Here is a 24018-nt window from a genome sequence, read left to right on the forward strand (position 1 = left end):
TTTATGTGAAAGCTGGGGGGGGGGGAGAATACCTTTCAGATACAGAGAACTGAAAGAATAGGTGCCAATGTCTTAAAATAAAATTATTACTAACATATTCCAGTTTAAGTCCCTATAACTGTTTGTCATCATACAGCAACTCACATTCTGAATTTGATTTTTTTATTCCAGAGCAGGAAATCTCAACTTGTGGTCAACTTTGACCCTGATATGTTTTGCTTTTGGATAATCGCAATGCTGACTGTCTTCATTAAACGTGAAATGTCTTTATGAGGATGTTTTTACAAGACTGAATTTTGAATAACTTCTGTAAGAATGTGTGACATAACTACATACTATGCAATAATGTGCCTTAAGTCTTTAAGCACTTAATGTTAGTATTTCTCTCAGTATAGTTGGCCTGTTCTTTTTTGTAACGTTCAAATCCTGTATAGCACATCCTTCAGAGACAAATGCCAAAGGCTAAGTCTGTAAATAATGACTTGAGATTTGTGTCTTTTTTCCAAGTTACAATGATTGTAAACTGACAGCTTTGAAGGACCTAAACTGACATCAAAGGATGCAAATTGTTTCGGCAGGTCAATTAATGATTTCTCATCTTCCATTACATTATATAATGTTGGCTTTTTTCCTGTATTTTTCAGCCAAGCCCAAAACCAAGTCCTGTTTTGGGGAGGAAGACAAATGCTAGTCAGTCACTGCTTGCTTGGTGCAAAGAAGTTACAAAAAACTATAGGGGAGTGAAAATCACCAATTTCACTACATCCTGGCGAAATGGATTATCCTTTTGTGCAATATTACACCACTTTAGGCCTGACCTAATGTAAGTAGAAGCATTTTGTCTTTGTGTTTGAAGTTTTTTTCTTATTGTGGTGAAATAAACATGGCAAAAATAAATACAACTTTAATTTCCTGGATTATGTCTCTGTTTCATTTCTGTTTCAGTTTTTTGAAAATGCTATCCTGCAGGGCGCAGCAGAAATGTACAAATGTCCATACCTTATGGCGTTTCTGACACTTTCTCCAAAACCATTCCTATTTCTCTTTCACTTGATTTTGGTGTGGATGTTTTTCTTTCTAATCTTATACAAAGAACTGACTTGAAGATTATTATGAAAATTGTGTTGGTGTTGAAATGAGATGAGACAAATAAGCCTGTAGCTCTATTGTACTGACAACGAAGGATTACCTCATAGAAAATTTGGTTGTCAAAGCTAGCCTCAAGTCCCTGCCTTAACTTCTCTTTTTAGATGGAAAGCTTTAGGCAATGAAACACGCAATCTCTATATTTTTATTTATGTATTTATTCTTTTAATTTTCCACACTATTAGTTTTGCTGATTGGATTGCAGTGAAATTGCTAGTTACTGTTTGATGCTGTTTTATGTTGAATTCTTTTTTTAAGATAGTGGTTTGTTTTAAAAACTGCTGCTTTTATCAAGTACTTTACATACCTACTGTGCCATTTTCCCCCTCAGCGACTACAAGTCTCTGAATCCTCAAGATATTAAAGAGAACAACAAAAAGGTAAGAAGTGCTAGAGGGAAGGGAGAAAATAGATATAGCTACAATTTTGGATCACGGAAGGTTTTTATTAATTTTGTGGGTGTGAGGTTGTTTGGTAAGGTCATAACTGTACCTCACAGAAGGTTTTGAGCCTCCTGTGATTCAAATGGGATGCATTATTGACTCTAGTTTGTCATAGTTTTAAACATTCATGACAAATGTCATGATGGCATTAGGGTTTCATGTTTATATGGGCCTACATTAAGAGAGAGAGAGAGAGAGAGAGAGAGAGAGAGAGGAGGAAGAGCGGTAGGTCTCTTGTGATCATTCTATTTTTTGTAATAATTTAATTTAAATTACAAAATATCATTGTTCAGTAATTATCTTGCTTCAAGGCTTGCTTGGTCACTTTAATATGAACGCTGTCATTGGTATGGTTATAATAAGCACTGTTTTGACTATGGCTTTTATTTTACGAAAGAGAAATGGAGATAACACTTCACATAGGCTTTTATCCAGCGCAGTCAATTAAACTAGCGGTAAGGTGCATTGAGTTTTTATATTATGCAGAGTATTAAACAATGTTTTTGGTTGGTAACAAGATATATTTTTAAAAAGAATGCAAAAATATTAATGAAGTACTGTCTGATAGTGCTCTGGGTCCAGGTTTATAATCCTCAGTAATATTAGGTAATCTAATACCCTTTTGATGTAAAGGTTATAAAGGAACATTCTGAATTGAGTTCAGTGATTTGAGACTCAGTCTAAGAATCACAAGGAGACATTTTGGTACTTAATGCTGCTTGCTACAAAAGTATTTTACTGTAGTTACAAATTTTAATTTCCATAAGATTCTAGGGCATTGGCCCTAGAGGGATCTATTTAAAAATTGCTCATTTTCCACTTGATTCGCCTGCAACAAAACTAAGTGCAAATCAGCTCAATTTGTTTTATTAGCTGTTTTTTCATCTAGGCAATGTGACTTTATACTTCTAACTGATCATTTTTAAATTAGCTACAAAATTCAAGATAATGCGTAGGAAAATTAAATACCCTCCTTAAAATGCCACCTTTTTCTGTACGCAGTAGATTTACATAATTCATTCAGGAAATCCAAACATATGTTTCATATGGGAAATGTGTGTGATGAATGATTGATTGATAGAATAATGAAGTTACATGAAAACTATAGTATATGTAATTTTCCAGTATTATAAAAGGAGTGAACTTTAAGTGCATGTTCATGCTCTTCGAACACAGAAGAGTCATCAAAAACACACGGGTGATTTCTGACTAAAGTCACTGAAATTATTTAAGTCCATTAATTCATTGTATCTACTCTGAGTACGACTAACATTGACTATCACCCCATTCTATCATTTCAGTAGCTACTGTTTGTTGGAAGAAATTAATGAGAGATTTTTGAACTAGAAGTAGATGCATTGCCATCTTTTTCGGCATTATGTGTTAAGCTGTCTGATGACCTAAGCGGATTATCTGTGACATCACACTGATTTCTGTTGCAGTGCGTTTTAACATCAAAATCCTATGATTGTACAAGCTAATCAAACATGACTGAGGTCCTTTGAGTATAAGAGCTAATCAAACATGATTATAAGCCACAGTAAATAGTAGTTTGATTTCTGAACAAATGGTGTTAAATATACAAATCAATTTGTTAATTATCATTTATAAAAATTATGACTAGGAAGTGGAGAGTCATTTTAACAGAAAATGTATTAGCCCATTTTTATAATGTTAACTCAGTCTCTTTATTAAAGAAGCAATTGTTGATGCCATGCTGTGGTGTTTTTTCATTCTTTCATCACTTTGCAACTCTTTGCCTGACAGCAACACTGAGTATCTCAGTTGCTTCCTGCAGATTTATTTCCTAAGCTCTCACAGTTCTGCCTGATAACCCTGCATGCCCTTGATTGGAATGAGCACAGCCCTGGGAACAATTGCCAAGTATAAATTCCATGCAGATGTGTAACACATTTGACAATGAATGACTCCTCCTGACCAATTAATGAATAAATAACACCCTTTTTTGTCCCTCTCTGTTCTCTCCTGCAAATTGACTGAGGAAAGGAAAATGCATTGAGGACTCTGGCTTTAGCTATAAGCATTAACGTTCAGAAATGCAACTGTGTTAGAGGAGACTTTGCCTGTCAATTATATTTTTTCCTAAACGGGTAACTTTGATGTGAGTCATTTTATACAATTACGTATCATGGCATCACAAAAGCATGTCATCAGAGTGTCCTCTGTGTCCTTTTCCGACACTAAGGCTGCAGTCCCATTCATGCTTTCCAGGAAGTAAGCCTCACTGAGGGATTTAGGCAAGCATAGGATTGCCTGTTTAAAAGCAGGACTGAAAGGATGTGGGACATACTTACCTCTGACATCTGACCTTGACCAATATGGCAATGTGTTAAATAATAGAGATATGTTTAGAATAGTGCCTCTGGGGATCTTGCTGGTGAGCTGCATTTGACACCTGAAGTCGCCTAGTGCAAGAATGCTGTTTCTGTCTTTAAAAAATCCTTCATTAGGAAACATTTATAGTTCAAACCCCATTTCAAAGAGTTGATGTACAGACTGTTAGAAAAGGTTAGAAAATATACAAATTTAATGAATTAAGACGATGAAGAAGAAGTTGGTCCCCCAAAATGAAGTTAAAAGTCAGAATGCCTTAAAAAATGTCTTCTGTTTGATTGCTAAAACCTAATCATTTGTCCTTATTTAACATAAATGCATGTTTTGTAATATGATACTGACATAGTTATTTCTATACTCTACACCATTCACAGTGCTTATATGCTGGGAGAGAAATATGTTGGATATAAATGAAAGGGCTTCAGTTAAAGACTTCATATTTTTACTTTGAAATCTGGGAAGCATTAAAAATATACCATAGATTCAGCTGCTGCTAATCAGTTTACAGTGGTGCCCCACAAGACGAATGCCTCGCAAGATGAAAAACTCGCTAGACGAAAGGGTTTTCCGTTTTTTGAGTCGTTCCGCAAGACGAATTTCCCTATAGCTTGCTTCGCAAGACGAAACGTCTTGCGAGTTTGTTTCCTTTTTCTTAAAGCCGCTAAGCCGTTAATAGCCACTAAGCCGTTAATAGCCGCTAAGCCGCTAATAGCCGTGCTTCGCAAGACGAAAAAACCGCAAGACGAAGAGACTCGCGGAACGGATTAATTTCGTCTTGCAAGGCACCACTGTAGTTCATTTTGGCTTTACTGAATAGTTCATATTATATATAATATTTCCTATGATGAAAATTTGTTTCCTTCTTATGAATACATATATAAATATTACAACATATTTGAAAATATACCAAAATTAGGTAAGGGGATTTAGCAAATCCGGATCCAGCAAGACAGATCTATGGCCTGGAAGTGAATGTTTCCTCTGAGCAAACAGAAACTGCTGTACCATAACTATCATTGGGAACTATGTATGCTCATAGTCCTCTGGGCTGAGATCTTGTTTTGTAACAGAACAAAACTGAGGCTTCATCCACACTTCCTTTTGTGCCACAAATTCTAGACACAGGTCCAGGGTTTCTAGGTCTGTGTCTGAGCTGGGGTTTCTTTTGTCCCTCTGCTTTCCCTGGGAAAACCCATGGTTTACCACTGAATCAGAACAAATGGCAATCCATGGAAAACCCAGCTTTCCGTCCCCCATCCCCCCAATTCAGCAGTAAACAGCAGGTTTTCCTGGGGAAAGCTGTGGGATCAAAAACAAAACAAAACAAAACCCCGCTCAGACACAGACCTAGAAATCCTGGAACTGAGAGTTTATCAACAAAATAACCTACCTGCATCCTGTAACCTAGATTAGTTTCCAAAGGCCATTTTTTATGGTATTTAAGGGGGCCACCACTAAAAAGTCCCTGTTCCATATGCACTTTCACATTCAGGCATCTGAAATGGATATGTTAGCTCACTTAACATAGAAGAGATAAAGTGCAGCTGTGTTTTGGTGTTCCTGGGTTTTTCTATGGCTGTATTGATCTTCTCTATTAGTAATTGTTTATACCATATAAAACATATTTATACCATTGTTCAGCCCCAAAAAGTCTCCAAATAGTTTACAAATATCAGAAATAAGATTATGTCTCCCATCAAGCAATAACAACTATAAAGCTTTATTTAGCAGCTATTAGACAACCTGTTGAGATGATATCAAGACTTGCAAAATTTGCACTACATTAAACATATCAATTAAACCTTCACTGAGTTTTACAATGTCTCATTTTCAGGATTTATACCCTATCTTATCACAGTGAAATCTCATGGCAGTTAAAACTGTGGTTACTCAGAGTAGAACCTTTGCAATTAATGCACCTAGCTTAATTGTGTTCATCAATTTCAGTGGGTCTATTCTGAGTACAATGTATTTCAATAAATAAATAGAAAAACAATAGCAAAATTCCACAGAGTAACAAGAAACAGCAGATATAGAAAAGCAGCCAGTTCCCACTAAAAAGGAGAGATGCAAATAGTTTAAAAACAAACCAAACGGTTAGATGCCACTGAAAGCTCAAGAGCGCAAGGTAGACTTTGCCTAGAAGGTTAAAGATACCAGGTGAACATATGTTAGGAATTAGTTTGGCAGTTTTGGTGCTACCACTGAAAAGGCCTCTTTCTGGTAGCAGCCTAGCCTCAGAAGGGATGACAACTAGAGAAGGGCCTTCCGTAAAGTTCTTCACAAGTGAGCCATTCACGTGCAAGAGGCTGCCCTTCAGATACGCCAGGCCCACAGCATTTAGGGCTTTAAAGGTCAAGACTAGCAACTTGAATTGAGCCCAGAAGCAAACTGGTAGTCAATAAAACTATTTCAGTCCTGTCCTTATAATATTTTTGGCAGCCAGTTTCAGACAACACCATGACCGCCACATTTTGAAGCAACGGCAATTTCCACAACCAACTTCAAGGGCAGCCTCAAGACCAAAATGGTACAGAAATCAAGCTTAGATGTTGCCAGAATGGCTGGGAAAACCCAGCCAGATGGGCGGGGTATAAATAATAATAAAAGAAGAAGGGATGCAATTGGTGCACCAGCCCAAGCTGATAAAAGGCACCACAGGCTACTGAAGTTAATTGGGTATCCAGCCAGATCCAGCAGGAAAGTTGAACCAAGCAGCACCAAGCAGGCTGTGAACCTGAACTTTAAGGATGGGAGTGCAGGGTTGTGGTTCTTTGACTATGTTCATAGTATATAATTATGCACATATTACATTTAAATATCCCAACCAAAGAATCACCTTCTAAAAGAGGATAACCTATTTTAACAACACAATCTGAACCATTCTGGACAGTAACTTATAACAATATTTTCACAAACAGATATTGTCCTTGCAACTCATACATTCTTCCCCTCCTGAAATGAGTACAAACAACAGCAGAGTTTTCAAAAGTGCTTTCAAGGAATTCAGATTAAAGACAATTTTCTCTCTCTCCCACTTTTGATTATGATTCTAACTTGTTATCTTAACAATTTAACACAGTTTGCATTTTACCCCTCTAAATGATTGTTTCATCTTTTCTATTAAAAGTGAGATCAGTGAGTGGAAATTATTTGTTTTTCTCAAAAGTGCCTATAGATTGAAATGTCCATAGTGCCTTTTTAAAAAGCCTTCCTTGAAATACAATACTATTTCTTCAAGACCTATGTAGGATAGTAATAATTAATTGTAAATTGAGAAACAGCTGTGATTCTCCAAAACTGGAAAAACCTGATGCATGTGCATTCTTTGAAAGGCTAGTAGAAGAAGTGGCCGCCCATGCTTTACTTAGCAGTTTGCTAGAAGTTAAATGATGAGTAACTGCTTGCAAAGTCAGACACTGGTTAGATTTTTGATAAATCGATGGATAGATTAAATAGAGTGAAACAACATAGAGTGGCAGATTGTTGTTATCTGATTATACTTTCAGACCAATCCAGATTTTCATAGGTGGTAGAAAAATGATCACCAATGATAAATATGTACCAAAATGGATTTGTGTAGTATACCTTCATATTTTTCTTTGTTATTTTACTTCCTTATCTTTAAAAGTGATCTGCACTCTCTCTCTTTTTTTCTTTGCTCCAGCTTAAAGCATTTTTAAAGATTACTTGTTTCTTCCTGCTATAAGCAAGAATCATTTAACAAGACTGTAGGCAATATTTAAAGGGCAGTTGTTTTGTGTAGAACTCTGCCTCTATTATTATTGCTACCCAAATGCTTATTGTTATGATGGGTGGCAGGGATGTGAAGCTATTGCTTGCATACTTTGGAAGAGTGTCTCTGTGGACTCTGCACAGAGAAACAAATTGTGCCACCATGGAGGATTCCGTCAGTGAGGGATGAACCAGTCAGGGTCAAGGGCAGAAAGCTAGTTATGTAATTATCAACAACTGGAGCCTACATTTGCTTGTTTTCCTATTCCCACCACACACACAGCTGCCACTTTTCTCCTGTCTCTATTAAAGTGAAAGCCTGCAAGCAGGTACTGTGTTCGTTTGTTTTTAAACTTCACACAACACTTATAAAATGATAGGTATATAACAACAACAACAACAACAACAACAACAACAACAACAACAACAACAACAACAACAACAACGATATAGTTACTTTGTATTTACTGCAAGAGTATCCCCTAAAGTGCAGCTTTTTATCTTTTCTCATATCTGGGAAAAAGTAAGTGGAGTGTGCTAAGCCTCCTCTCTGTCCCTGTGACTCTTGGCCATTATGAAGGGAGCCTGTTCTTATATGCACAGATCTACGGTATTTCTTTATCTGCATAGCCCCATCCTATATTCTGCATCCTCGTTGCACTAGAGGAGGGTTGCCATATTTCAAAGAGTGGCAAAGTTGTTGAGCCCGCACAAAATCCCAGATATGTCTGGGAAATTCCGAACATATTGCAGGGTGTGATAGTGTATGGCGTGTGAATGCATGTATATGGAGAGAGAAAGAGATTGTTAAGATTAAAAATGTGTAGGCTGAATGAAAAGAACTTTGTTTTGTGAGATGGGCTGATCATCTGGATCCTTAGGCCCAGTTCACACAAACAAATGAGATGGTTAACCATTAAAAAACAAACAAAAACAGCTGCACTTAGACTGCAGATGAAGGCACACATAATTGAATGTACCTTCATACAGAACTGTCCCTGCACACAGAGCAGTTAATGTCATCAAGACATACCGCCCGCCCCCCCGGTCATGTCTGTCCCCCCCCCCTTATTTCTTATTATCATTGTTGCTATTTTAGAATAGCGGTACGGGAAATAACTTTATATTATAAATATATAATAGTAATAATAGGGCACAAGGAGAAGGGGGCGACATAATAGTAATAATAGGGCACAAGTAATAATAGTAATAATAGGGCACAAGGAGAAGGGGGCGACAGAGGACGAGATGGTTGGATAGCGTTTTTGAGGTTACCAGCATGAGTTTGACCAAACTGCGGGAGGTAGTGGAGGACAGAGGTGCCTGGCGTGCTCTGGTCCATGGGGTCACGAAGAGTCGGACACGACTAAACGACTAAACAACAACAACAATAGTAATAATAACTTATTAACAGCACCACACTTCTTTCAATTTCAGCAGATGGATCTCTGACCATATCTTATTTGAAGCCAATGTGAAATTTCAGTGTTGATTTCAATTGTGCTGAAAGTGATCTCAAAAGAAACTCAATTCAGAATCATAAGTGTTTCCCAACACTATTGTATGCTTCTTTTCAGTGTGTTCTATCATAGAATCATAGAATTGTAGAGTTGTAAGGAACCCCAATGGTAATCTAGTTCAGTCCCCTGCAATGCAGGAATCTCAGGAAAGCATCCATGAAAGATGGCCATCCAATATTTATTTATTTTATATTAAATGTTTGTAATCCTTTTAAGATTGTACAATGAAAACATTGACTTGAAAACATTGACTTGTCTTGTACAATGAAAACATTGACTTTGTTTCTGTTTATTTTAAGGCCTATGATGGATTTGCCAGTTTAGGAATATCCCGGCTGCTAGAACCTTCTGACATGGTTTTGTTAGCAATTCCTGACAAACTGACTGTTATGACCTATCTTTATCAAATCCGGGCACATTTCAGTGGGCAAGAGCTAAATGTGGTTCAGATCGAAGAGAACAGTAGCAAAAGCACATACAAAGTGGGCAACTATGAAACAGACCCAAACAGTTCTGTTGATCAGGAAAAGTTTTATGCAGAACTAAATGACCTGAAACGGGAGCCAGAACTGCAGGAGCCTGAAGGGAGTTTGGCTGACACTGTTTTTCAGGGTGACTCTGTATTTATAAATGAGAGTGGAACTGGCAAGTCAGAAAGTGAGTGTCAGACACCAGACCAGCATCTAAGCCTAAATGTGGCTTCCCCTTCCTCTCACAGGACTAAAAGTGACACAGATCAACAAAAACAACAACAAAGCTTAGGAAGGACTTCTGGACTTGAGGAAAGTGTGAAAAGCAGCACAGCACAAGCACAGCCCTTGTTGGGAAGGAGAAAACTACTAAAAGCAGACACGTTGGATCTGAGTGATTTGGCACAAGTTAGCGATCCAAAAAGGGATGCTTTCCCAGAAACTTTATGTGATGAGACTGACAAAAAAGAACATCAAAATTCTGACATTACCATTAATTTCTCAGAACTAGAAAAACATGAACATCCAGATGTCAGCGAAAGAAGGAAATTGGGTTCTGAATTACATGTTGAAAAACCAGAATTGGGAGATAAACCTGGATATTCCTACAGTAGGGATGCAGATGTTGATAAGAAATGTAATGCCTCTCAGAGGCAAATGGAGAGTGACTCTGAATTTGAGACCAAAACAGCTATAACTCCAACAGATCTGACTGCAAAAACTGCACAGGTAAGGAAACAGGAAAAGTTTGTGGAATAGTGCAGTGTAACTTCTCTAAAAGTTGAACAAGCAATGCTATGTTTCATCATGTTAACAGCTTGTTTTTTATTGTATGGCTCAGCAAATATATAACTACAGGTAGATAATTTTGAAAACACATTGCATTGGAAGGAACTTCTAGCATCCTTTTTCCATGCTGTTGATCCTTTCTGTTTGAATGTTCTGTCTGTCTCCTGTTTCTCCTCTTGTATAATAAGCTTACTCAAACAGTCTGGGTTTTATGTGTTTTTCTTATGGAATGCAGAGTTATTTAATGTACATAATATTTAGCATCTGAATGATGACTCATTGAAGTTCTTAATCTACGCCATTCCAGTAGTAACCTGTGCATAGGGCAAGCCCCTTTCCCCATCCCCATCACCCAGCAGGTGGGTGGCTAAGGCTGGGACGGCGGTGGCTTGCATGGGCTGAACTAAAATGTCATTTTGCAGCCATCCATACTTTTCACCTGCATGCAATACCAGCACTTTAATCCCTATAAAATAATGCTACATTACTTGAATAAAATCACTTACCATTCCTAATAGCATAATGTTAAAATTGCTGAGACCATTGATTGACTCAGGCAGAAATAGCAAGCATGTTTTAGAAAATTATATTGAGCAAGACATGGAATCATATGATTGTGGATCAGAAAGTGGTGATTTCTAATTCCAGCTCTCATGAGAGCACTGTCCAGATGCCATGTTGTCACTTTTTTGTACCAGTAAAAAATGATTACACTTAAAATATCTTTCAGATGTTGTTACAATCTAATTAATGACAACTAGAAAATCACTTCAAAGGTTTATGCACTTTATAAACACTTGCGAATCTAATTAAGATTTATCCTGTCTTGTTTAGGCATAGTTTCCAATATTACAAAATAAGTTTTGCTGCTTCAGAGTTCCTGCATATGGGATGCATACAAATTACTGCATACAAGTTAGAAAAAGTTGTGCAAGCCACTTGCAAAAACCATACGAGTTTTCTCTACAGCCTTCATACCAGGAGCAGCTGGGGGGGGGAGTGCCCTGGGTTGGTGGACATTTATGTTGAAGTTGATTACTTCAGATAACAGGCATTTCTCCCCACCACCACCATTCTATATTTACAACTCCTCTATTCCTGACATTTTAAGAGTGTGGCAACCCTAGCAAACAAAAAAAGGAGTTGGAGCATGTGCAGAGTTTTCATGTCTTAAACTTAACTGATCATAGCACCATCATGACTAAAGGAATAAAATGGGGCTAGTTTCTCGGGTTCTGATTTGCTTGGGAGTAAACACAGTTTTGTTGAAATCCTTCCCAGGGTTCATATGCAGAAATTACACAGAAATAGACCTACCATGTAGTTCTCATAACTGATTGTCAGCTGTACAGCAGTAAACAATCTCCCAAAATTTCAGCCAGTTACCATTTATAGTTTTCATTCTGTAAATGAAAAAGCGCCCCCCCCCCAAATTATATCCATGCATTCTATTGATTTTTTGCCGTGTGGGTGTGTCCCAGTCACTGCTAACCTATGGGGTACAACAAATGTATTGTGGTTTTCAAGAAAAAAATAAATGTAGGAAGCAAATAAAATTTCACACAAAAAACCAAACCAATCAAACAATGACATGGGTTTATTCTGAGACTTTTTACCACCTCAAGACACATTTGAACTTGGCTTGGGGTAGGAAAATACCCCAGATATGTCAGTTTTATATGACACTGGTAGTTTCTTGGGGTTGAAAACTACCCCATGAACTATCTGTGTCAACTTGATACTGTTCTCAAGTGAGGATAAAATAGAAACTTAGCATCACCACCAAATGCAGTTTTTCCCACTGAAAGCTTGACTGGCAATCATGGCATTACTTTTGTGGGGTTGAACTGAAGTTATGCAACACTAAAGGACAAACCACGCACTCATAAGAAAGAGAAAGAACACTGATGATCCAGTCTGAGTAAACTCTTAAGTAAACATGTTGTCTTCAGCAGGTAGTCCCAGAATGACTGAGTTATGCATCTTCTTTTTCCTCAGCATTTTGTAAGACACTCACATTCCACCAGTCTTCACTTCCACATCACACATGTTCTTGACCCAAGAAAAGGAAATCCTCAATTTCCCTGGGAATGAAAAAAGCACCCAAACTTGAGTTTTGTATTAAACAAGTGGGGAAAAGCTGGGAGTGTTTGAGTTTTCAGCCTTACCTTGAATGTTAACAAAAGAGTTTCTACATTTTAAAGACTTCCAAAGTTAACACCCGTGGCCCTTCAGATGTTGTTGGACTTCATCTCCCATCATCCGTGTCCAAGCATTAAGGTATAAGTTTGGTGGTCTCTAGTCCCTGGAAGTTTCAGTCACAATAAATCTGTTAATTCTAAAAGTTCTACTGAATTCCTCTTTTGAGCTGGCTGCTCTTAAATTCACTTGCTCTCACTCATAAATGAGGAAGCAGCTTTCTCTACTCAAAGAATCCCATACATAGTCCCATAGGTTGGATGGTATAATCCCAAACAAGCCAAGTTAAACTCAGCTCAGTCCAGCCCTGCCAGGCTGCTCTCAGTACACAGGCAGCAACTCACACACAGCCATTTGTGGAAAGACACATAGGAATCAGTTTCTTTGTTGTCTCTGGTTCATAGACAATCATGTTTGAAGATGCAAAGTCTTTGGACTTCCTCCTCATGTACTGGTAATAAATATGAACAGGTCATCAGTTATTGTTAAAGGGCCGGGATTTCATCTGGCCTGCTCTTTCCCACTGCTACGGTTGTCCATTCCCTGTGTCACAAAAGTGTATTTTATATTTGTTAGATGTTGGGACTAAGACGTGGGATACCTGGGTCCTAGTCCACACTCAGCCATGCAGCTCACTGGGTGACCTTGGGCCTCTTACTCCCTCTCAGCCTAACCTACCAAGGTTGTTGTGAAGAGGAAAATCATGTGTGCCACCTTGAGCTAATTGCAGGAAAGGCAGGATAGAAATATAAATTTAAAAATAAAATATTCCTAAATTGTCCTTCATTCAAGTATTCCAAGGTAGTGCTTAATAAGCACGAATGAATTAATTAATATGGGAGATAAGTGCAATAAAATCAGTGACCTTCTTGACAGACAACAGAGAGGCAAGAGCTATAAAAAATCTACAGAGCAGGACTAAAGCAGCATAACAGTTTAAAATGCCCGGGCAAATAAAATACCTAACTTGATGCAGAAAATAATGCATTGGCTGCACCAGTCATGCCTCCTTCAGGAGGGCGTTCCATAGTTAGAGGGCCACCATAGGGTTTTAAACCAACAGCTAGAATTGGGTTCTGGAAGCAAATAAGCCACCTTACAAACTGGTGTAAGGTGAACCCACCTGGCTTTGAACTAGTTAACATTCTGGCCGCCTAATTACACACTAATTGAAACTTCCTGGTAATCTTCAAGGGCAACCTCACATATAACATATTACAATAATCCAACCAGGAGATGCACATTGGGAGCCACTTTTCCATCGGATTTACTGGAATGATGAGAGATACTGTGCAGTTGCTCAAATCTTCAGTATGAGTAATAATACTGTTTCAGTAATGTTTGCATGATGATGATTATTTTTTAAAAAAATAAATCCATGTTTTAAAAGAATGATTCAGAAGGGTTCCAGGCCAGCAAATCCCTGCCCATTTCTTGCTGTGGATAAGCATAAGTAGAAACCCCTACATAAAAGCTTCCTTTTTTGGCCTGGGAGAACTAATTGTAAACTCAGGATTTAGCAGCATCAATTGTGTGTACATGCTGTTTGTTGTTTCGTTTCTGTGTCTGTAGGACAGACATTGTTCCACTGTACTTTGTAGCTAGAGACCTGCTCTTTTAATATGTGTCTTGAAAAAATAAATGAATAATAGTGGGGAAAGGGGGCATATTTCCTTCCAAATGACCTGCAATCTATCCTTGACTCTCAGCCTCACCCATTAAAAATACTTTTAAATATGAACATTCTAAATTTGGACAGTTTTACTGCTGTGCTCATCCATTAAAAAATGGGACAGGCACAGCTGGGCCAGAATCTATTTTGATTGGGGCAAAGGAGCACTTTCTTCTGGGCACAGTTTTGAATGACAGGGTTGGGGTATTGTTACGGTGAGCATGAAAGGGAGGAGAGCCATACAGCACCAGTATGATCAGAAGGGAAGACCAGGGGTGAACCGACAGGCTGGCCCAAAGGTGCTTCCTTCTCTAGGCCATGGCTCAGCCTGCCATTGGTACAGTGTTCTTTAACCAGTGGTACTTCACAGTATGTCAGATGGTATAGGTATCACCAGCTGAAATATACTGCTTTAGTTGTTTGCTTGCCTCAGAAGCCATGGCTAAAAGAACATGCGTTTCTTCCCCTATAGTATGGTTACACTTAGCATTGCACTTGGAGTACAAGGTGTGTGTCACATCAGGAGTTAGTTTATTTCTAAATGACTGGATCCACATTGGTGCTCTGCTCAACATATGCTTTTGACTGAAAAGATTCTGCTTCACTTCCTTCTGTGGTCTTAAGTGATCCTGTTGCATGCTTGCTATACAATTTTCCCTTGAGGGCCATACCTGTGTAGACATTGGCAGCACAGTATAGCATTGCTTTGGCCCCATTCACACATTATGGTAAACCACAATTAAATAGCTTGCTGTGAACAATGAGATGACTCTCAGAAGCAACAAACAATGCTTGCTGATTTAGCAGTACTTTCAAACCTGGACTTTGTGCTTTGTTTCACTCCAAGGTACTACTAAGACTGAACTTTGGCTTCACATTTTGCTCTGAGTAAAACAAACCATGATCCCCACTGAGATAGTAAAGCTGAGGAAGGGATTGTGATTTGCTGCTCCTGCTCATACAAAGGGCAGAATGAAACAGGAGACATTTACCATGGTTTACTGTGACATGCAAATTGGTTTACTGTGACATGCAAATGCATTGTGCATCTAGGATAACTGGAGACTTATTTCTCATTCATTTTTATTTTATATTTAAGCAACGAATGTTATCAAGACAAGAAGAATTAAAAGAACGGGCAAGAGTTCTGCTTGAACAAGCAAGAAGAGATGCAGCTTTGAAGGCAGGAAATAGGCAGCTCTCCAGTTCCACAATCTCAGGCCGCTCTAAGCAACCAAATGATGTAAGGAATATTGGCCATCATGGCTGTTAACAGATTATATATATAGTTTTCCTTTTCTGTCTTTTTTTATTTGGTTAGTGAACTAAATTAACTGTAACTGGACATAATACTAAAGCATAGTAATATGTGGAAGTGGCAGCAGGGTATTATTTATGGGTGATTTTGCCTATCCTACAAGTGCTGAGCGTTCATCTCCTCCAACCAAGAGCTGATTATTTTCCTACTGACTGAGGCCAATGAAAGATCGAAAGTCCGTTGAAAGCAGTGCTCTTTGAGTGCTAGCCGGTTTAAGATATTAGTCAGATGAAAGGCAAAGTTATCTGTCATGTTACAGTGTTTCACCCAGTACTGTTTCTCACAGTGACCCTCCTTTTATCATCAGAATGAATTATTCTCATAGCATTGGAAAGCATAGCTAAGCAAACCTGGGTCCAATGGGGAGGCAGCTGCAGTTGCCTATTGCTCCACCAATAACCTCAATGGTGACCTGGAGGGAACTGTAATCTCTGGAGATGAAAGCTAATTAAATTTTTATGCAATCCTTTCCAAAGCTGAGGTTGCCTGTTGTGTCACATTATGTGCTGTAATTTTGCAATTCTAACCATTTGCACATGAGAAACTGTGCTAGCACTGCAGTGCTCATTTTGCTAATGACTGCAGTATGGCCAAAATCTTTCAAGCCTTTCAATAAACCCTTGATTTGTATTTGCAAGTGTAAACTGCCTTGCCCCAATCTTACCTGATTTTACTTTTTACTTTACTCATATTTGCACATGTGTAATTGTTGGGAATGTTTTACATGCTAACCTGTCCTGCTTCGTAGTGAATAGCTTTTATCCACAGGAAAAAAAATCAATGCAATTGGTCAATGATTTCTCTATGCATCTAGCTTTGAATTCCATTAAGGTGACCTGACTGAATGTTGTATTTACATTTCAGATTGGCATCAAGTTGTTTTTTTTATTGTTGTAGTTTAGGAAATTGTATTTAACTGTAATTTGAATTCTTCATGGCATAGAATGATTTTTAAAGAGCAAAACTAAGCACTCCTCATATCAATCTTACATTTTTCATTAACATTATAGGACAATGTACCTAGCTACAATATGCTAAGTACTACACACAACTCTGCAACTGATAGCAGAATTGTGGCCTTGTAATACCTAGTTACTAACCTTCCTGGTGGCTTGTACAATCATTTTGCTCATCTCAGATACTATCCAGTCACAGATTTATCATTAAAGAAGTAGTTTTGCTTATTTTTGAACATCTCCACCTTTGCAATAAGCCTCTAAACACCACATTTATTTTTATAATTTTTATCCCTGTTGATATAAAATGTTTATTATTTTTCAGAGGAAACCATGGTAAGAATGATTTATATAGCCTAAGTTAAATCAAGAGTGGTAGACTTTTTTGGCCACAACTTTATTAAAATACAAATTTGTGAGTAGTTGCTTAGGCATTGGTTGCGACTATCTGCCCCCACCATGGGGGACAGACTGACATTCCGCACAATGTGAAAGTCAGAATAGGGGAATACACTTGGGGGTAGCGACGGAGCAGGGAACCTGCCCTCACCCCAAATGCAACCAGGAGCTCATTGCTATGGCCCGAGCCCCCTTGACAGAGTGGACAAGTAATAGTTAGCCCCCAATTCCTTTAACGGAATCCCTTGCAGCAGCAGCATTAGAGGGGCAGGCACTCAACCTACCAAGGGCAGGCACTCAACCAAATGGCCCCAGCCAATCAGCCAGATGGACAAAATTCCTACCGGGCCCCTGCCCCAAGAGCAGACGGCCCCATGACAGGCATAGCAAGGTCAAAGCGAACAACCCTAATTCTAGGGAGGGGGTGACGGGCAATCCGATGCACCGTCGAAAAGAGGAAGCCCTAGCCTCGTTCAAGGAGTTTTAGCATTTCTGGCTGTCAATCAACAAATGGCAACATTAACTTCTTCCCAACAACAAGGGAAGCCCCAATCGCATCAGTGGCCAACGATCAATTAGCCCGCCCCCAACTTTGGAGTGTCCTGGCAGCCCCCACCATGAAGGAGAACACGCTTTTTCAGATGTCTCTGTAAGAAGTCAGGCAATACATAATTGAATCAAGGGAGATGTGGGAGGAAGATGCAACAAACTTAAAATGGATTTGGAAATTATTCACAACAATGTTTCCCCAAATAACCCTGAATCTGTAGTTTCATGAGGCTGCTGGAAATTATATTTGAGCTACTTACTTGCCTTCTTTGGACCCTGGGGAGACCCCAGGGGAGGCTGTGAGGCAGGATGTCTTGGAAGGAAAATGAAATTACAGTGGTACCTCGAGTTACAAATGCCTCAGGTTACAAACACTTCAGGTTACAAACTCCGCTGACCTGGAAGAGTTACCTCAAGTTGAGAACTTTGCCCAAGGATGAGAACTGAAATTGTGTGCCTGCGGTGCAACGGCAACAAGAGGCCCCATTAGCGAAAGCACGCCTCTAGTTAAGAACAGTTTCAGGTTAAGAACGGACCTCCGGAACAAATTAAGTTCGTAACTAGAGGTACCACTGTATATCGATTTATATATATTAGTAACTTTGTACAATGGTACCTCGGTTTATGGACTCAATCCATTCTGGAAGTCTGTTATTAAACCAAAACCGTTCTTAAAGCGAGGCACGCTTCCCCTAATGAGGCCTCCCACTGCCAGTGCCCTTCCACCGTTTGGATTCTGTTTTTAGACCGAGGTAAAGTTCTCAAACCAAGACACTATTTCCGGTTTTGCGGAGTTTGAAAACCAAATTGTTCTTAAACCGGACTGTTCTTAAATCGAGGTACCACTGTACTAACATAACATTTTTTATATGAAATTGTGGTTTTTGTAATATTTTGTTTAAGTTGTCTGTTGTTGCTTCAGTTTATTGTACACCACTTAGAGATATTTGTAGAGTATTAAGCGGTATAGAAATTAAATAATCAAACTACAGTTCCTAGAATTCCCTGGGAATTAAACTGGCTGATGCCTGTAGTGAAAATGTATCCCAGCATAACTAACAGTGCTTCCCAGGGCCAATTTTATTCTTTTGGAAAGTTGCCGCCCCTTGATGTTACCTCTGCTGATAAAGCTAAACTAGAGAAGTAGCCGTCCTTGTGAGTGAGTTAGGGAGGCAGGTATGTAGAAGAGGCTCCTTCCATAGGAGTGAAGGGCAGCCGGTCAGTTATATGAGAAAAATAAAGTTAAGAACTGGAACAAACCTGGGGTTTGTCCCTGGTAACTCCTGAAGAGATTTTGCTTCTATTCCAACTCCAGCCAGTGTGGTGTGGTGGTTAAGAGCGGTGGACTCCTAATCTGGGGAACCGGGTTCGCGTCTCTGCTCCTCCACCTGCAGCTGCTGGGTGACCTTGGGCCAGTCACACTTCTCTGAAGTCTCTCAGCCCCACTCACCTCACAGAGTGTTTGTTGTGGGGGAGGAAGGGAAAGGAGAATGTGAGCCGCTTGGAGACTCCTTAAAGGGAGTGAAAGGCGGGATATCAAATCCAAACTCTTCTTTCAATTTCAGCCTACAGTATTTAGAACCACTGAAAATTTTAGCCCTCACCCAAACCTTCATTTTTTGGTCAGCATGCAGTGAAACAACAGAACTGAGGAATTCACTTTTATATATGTATACAAAGCGTTTGTGCGTTGTGCTTTTTCCAAAGTGTGTGACAGAAGCTTTTGACACAGCTTTTTCTTATGTCAGGATTATATTCTATAGTTTTTAAGAAAACCTGCTGGCTACTTTCATTCAGAAAGCTTATCAGTTAGGTTTGGAGAGTCACCAAATTAAACTGTGGCATGTTGCTTTGCCTTGCTTCACCCAGCACACTGGACATGATGTTCCTCATGTATTTCTTATGATCTCTACACTTGGTGAGGAAATATTGCTCAGTTCATGTTGCAAGGATGGGAGGCAGCCACTTCCAGTGGTACCTGTCTGGTGGTTCTGCAGCATAACTATGTGTGGGGTATAGTAATATCAAAATAAAATAGAGCCATGAGCTTCAGGGAACCCTTTCCTTACTGCTTGCAGGAAACCCTGTGAGGAAGCCCTTCTATCTGCTGCGAATTCCTGCTCACTGCATAGGCACATTCTGTATGGTGCACACTCCATTGCATTGGATTTTGCATTGGATTTTGGCTGAACCTCTTGGGCCTAGCCATTGTCCCTACACAAAGTGTGTACCCTAGGACATACCTAAAAGCCCTGTGTAACCACATATTGGAGAGGAAGATCCATACTGATGAGCAAACTGTCTTTCAGGGAAGCTCAGCTGCCTTTAGTAGTGTTCTTATTGTGGAATCCCAATGAGTCTCTGCAAAATCTTAAGCCTTCCTGGAACACAATCTAGAAACCTGTGAATTAGAGGGACAGAGTAGTTTTAAAATTTGAACCTAATCCCCATTTCCTCAATTTCAGCTCATTATTTAAAACGAGATATTTTACATGTTTATATTACTAGCCTCTCTGTGTGTGTAAAAAAAAAAAGGTAAGTGTTAAAATGTTGGTACTATACAGTAAGCAAAAAAGGGTACAGTTTTTCACCAAGAACAGCCACTTATAGACATGGAAATACTGCATGCAATAAGTTGGAGCAAGATTTATGCTTAAAAGATATCAGTTAGACACATTTATTTATATTGGTGTCCTGCTCCAACAACTTGTGTTGGCTGTATCTAATGCATACTTAATACGTACTTTGTATCCAGGAATCAATCTGTTTTGCCTATTACATATCATTTTCATGTATAGGAGATATTTTAATAGGGAAGTGGAAACTTTTTAACATGCAAACTGACCCATATGAAGCAAAAATAATTTGTGGCAATCTTAATAAATCATTAGACAAGCAATTTCCTAGAAAGGGAATGCTTCACCTGATTTTGGAAGGAAAAAAACCAGATGTAATTTTGGCATTAATTAAAACTACAAAAGAGCTTTTCCGGTGTCCATTAAAAATTGTCACATATTACCTTTATTGGTTATTGATCCCATCCAATATTAGTCCCACTACCACCATCACTATGATACAAACAAAATATACAGATATTTGGAGGGCTGCTGGTACATTACCAAAAGGCAATACGTCGTAGGATGAACAAGTTGAAAGTTGCATTTGACAGAGAGCTGTTAAGCTTCATTTTAAGCTGTTATAAGTAAAATTGTATCTAAATTTTGTGCAATAGAAAGCAAGATGTAGATTCTACACAAGACTGTGGACAGGTTTACTTATTATTATTATTATTATTATTATTATTATTATTATTATTATTATTTACTTAAGCAAATTGTCAGAACATACTGTTGCACCTCAATTCGCTACAGCTTTCCTCAAAAGAAAGGCTATCTCTCCCTATCCAGAAGGTAACGGCACCTTTGTCTAACTGCCTAAAGAGGCACTACCAAGTTTCTAAATTATTTGGATTTACATTATCAGTAAATTGCTTATGAGAACTGAGAGAACCAAGAGAATAAGGCTGGCTGCTATCAATTAAGCGTACAACAGATCCCCTTTTAAATATATTGAAGGGTGGGACTTTATAGAAGGCAACCTTGCCCTTTGATGATAATTGGAAAATATTGATTGGGGGGGAGGCTAATCTGTCATGCTGATAATTGTGACCATATTTAGATATGATCATCAGATTGCCATTAGATTACAAAAGAAACAGTTACTATCTAATTGTTAAAAAGATTGAACATTATTTTGATAATCCCTGAGTGTTGGTATCTTATTCACTGTTGGCCATATTTGTCTTCCATCTATGCCTCTAAAAAGCTGTCAAATGTGGCGTAAGCTGATAAGGGTATTCACAATAATATTTAAATATCATGAATATGATTTTTTTATAGCTATTTTAAACTGCATATGTTGTCTTAACTGACAGAAAATACAAAACATTTTTAAAAAGCAAACTTGTTCATCTTCTGACGATCTGTGTAGTCTGATCCAGTTTTAATTCACACTAATATTATATTTTTTATGGAGGAACTTTATCTTCTTTTAAGGTTTAAAATGTTTTGATGGCATACCTACTATGTTTTTGTAGTAATTGAAGAAAGAGGCAGAAATGCATTGCTTCAGAGCACAAAATTTGGCATGCACCACACGCATAAATAATACATTCCTTTTGCTGTATATTGTTAGAACTTAGAATCAGATATATTTAATGAACTCTTTTGCTTTCATAACAAGCAACAAATAAAAATAATATTGATGTAATATTTATTACATAATGATGTAAATATTATTTGTGGTGCAGAATAGATCGATTTTGTGTTTAAATAAAGTGGCTAATTCCACCACAAGTTATTTTTAACACTTCTGAAGGATGCGGCCTGGGGGGCATCACTTAGGTTGCAACAGACATAATTTTTTTGGACTTTTAACTTGCATGTTGTCTGACCTGTGTCATTCACTATCAAACAGTACTGAAAATGCCCTGTCAAAATTTAGCAACATGTTTCTAGGCCATGTGAAGAAGCACTGGCCTTTTTCAAGAACCCAAATATTTTCTTGTTTGCCCATAAAGACCAGCAGTGAAGTGATCTCTATTTCAGAGAGATCATTTCTGTACAAAGCCAATACTTTTTCTTAGCACCAGGGATGCTCTTTTTATGCAGCTGCTAATGACCATAAATGTTTTTGTGTGGCTGTTTTCAATTCATCCCAGGATGATATCAACATTACTTAGAGCCGTATGTTTCATTGCCTATTCTGTTATTTCTCAGCATGCACGAGGGTAGAGTTAAAATCTTTATTCATTTCATTTTAAAATGTTTCTTTTGTTCTCCTTATCATGTTTCTGGCTTTCCCAAGGATATATGCCTTGAACGAAAAGTCACATGTGCATTACTAATTGTGTGCCATTGTATTTACAGTTCCTAGTGGTGGCACTGTGAAGCTACTAATTCTTTTGCTTCACTTGATGTAAAATAATCTGAGCTTCTTTGATAGCAGTGAAACAGTATTAATTGTTTTGTACATTTCTTGGTCACTCTACTTAGGTGGTCTTCATAATCTATTAGAACTTTCAGCCAGATTTTTGTAATGTCATGCCTCCAGCGGAGATTAAATTGGTAATTAATGAACAGTCTTTGGCAATGTAAACCACATACCGTTAATTTTCCCCTCTCCCCCCCTCAACCCCGAATTTTTTAGAAGTTGTCGTCTCTGTCAGAAAGCATTGTGCCACCTTGCTACAGCCCCTTGGCATCAAACCACAACGGCTTGATTTTTGCAGCCATTAGTAGATCAGAGCAGTAATTTCACAGTATTTTGGTCAGGGTAATTATAGTACCAAGTACTTAGTAGAGTTGGGAATTTCACACAAGAAGTCCAGAAATACCAGGTGAGCTTCCTTGTGTTCACTGGGTCGTTATGATTAGTTTAATTGGGCTTTGTTTGATTTTAGCCGCAGGGATTCTTTGTGCCAAGGCAGTGCAGTGACTTTCCACTTTAGGGTTTCTGACAGGAACCAGGGCAAAAATGAACCCTTTGAAGTAGGACTCTTCAAAACAGCAACTTTTTAAAAATGGGTGAGGGGCAGAAAGACAGCGAAACATTAGTGTAAATAGTTAAATGGGGCAATCACTCAGAAAGTGCTTCTGCTAGAACTCTTATTTTTGTGTTTTTCGTGGGTGTTGCCTTTCAATACTGCATTGTCTAGAAAATCAAATCATAGCATTTAGAAAGAAGGGTACTTTGTGTATCATATTGTTCAAGTCATAATTTTTAGTCCTAAATGTTATGTAATATACTTTTGCCACTATTTTTCCTGGATAAAGAAATGTGTGTTTAGGGGGAGGTGTTAATGTTGCTTCCTACATAGCTCCCACAAACTGTCTCAAATATCTTCTGATAAAACAGTGGCTTTGAACAACTCCCTTTTTAGAAAATATACTACATTCTTCTTCACACAGTTATAACTTTCATAATATAACGTTGGCTTTATCTAGTTTTTAATGCTTCTTTTTCTTTTCTATTTTTACTTTGAGGGAATGGACTAGGCACAAAGAGAGATTATTTTTGTGTGTGTGTGTGTAAAATAAATAAAAGCATTCCAGTGTAAAAATCATAACACCTAGTGTGAAGAATATCAGGGATGGATGCGTATTTGCCTCTGCAAATGTACTCTTACCCTGCAGCTGCACACAGAGTGGTCTCGCATGTTATAAAGTAATAGGTAAAAGGTGTTCATACTTCACTGACCAACTAAAGGTGTAGTTGTCTTCAGCAGCATATTGTGCACACTAAAGTTAAAATAGTCACTTGCCTGCTGGCTTCAAAATTAAAGGAGTGTCACTAGTCACTCCTTCTGGAAGCCTTAATGAAACTGAATAGTTCACTATAAATTTGGACCTAACCATTGGGGTGTTTCATGCAGTCTTGTCAGTTGATGTTCATGAATTGACTTGAAC

General features: G+C 38.3%; 1 protein-coding gene across 9 annotated transcripts in view; it reads left to right on the top strand.

Moving 5' to 3' along the window:
* The window catches only part of EHBP1 (EH domain binding protein 1), a 277994-nt gene that overhangs the window by 160430 nt on the left and 93546 nt on the right, over nt 1-24018 (top strand). For all 9 annotated transcript variants that reach the window (XM_028721911.2, XM_077926576.1, XM_077926573.1 and 6 more), the window contains 4 exons: nt 645-823; nt 1478-1526; nt 9499-10398; nt 15429-15572. In XM_028721911.2, coding sequence (XP_028577744.2) covers nt 645-823; nt 1478-1526; nt 9499-10398; nt 15429-15572 — 1272 coding nt within the window. The remainder of the gene's footprint in view (nt 1-644; nt 824-1477; nt 1527-9498; nt 10399-15428; nt 15573-24018) is intronic.

The sequence above is a fragment of the Podarcis muralis genome, chromosome 3 (genome assembly GCF_964188315.1).
Source record: "Podarcis muralis chromosome 3, rPodMur119.hap1.1, whole genome shotgun sequence".
Classification (NCBI taxonomy): Eukaryota; Metazoa; Chordata; class Lepidosauria; order Squamata; family Lacertidae; genus Podarcis; species Podarcis muralis.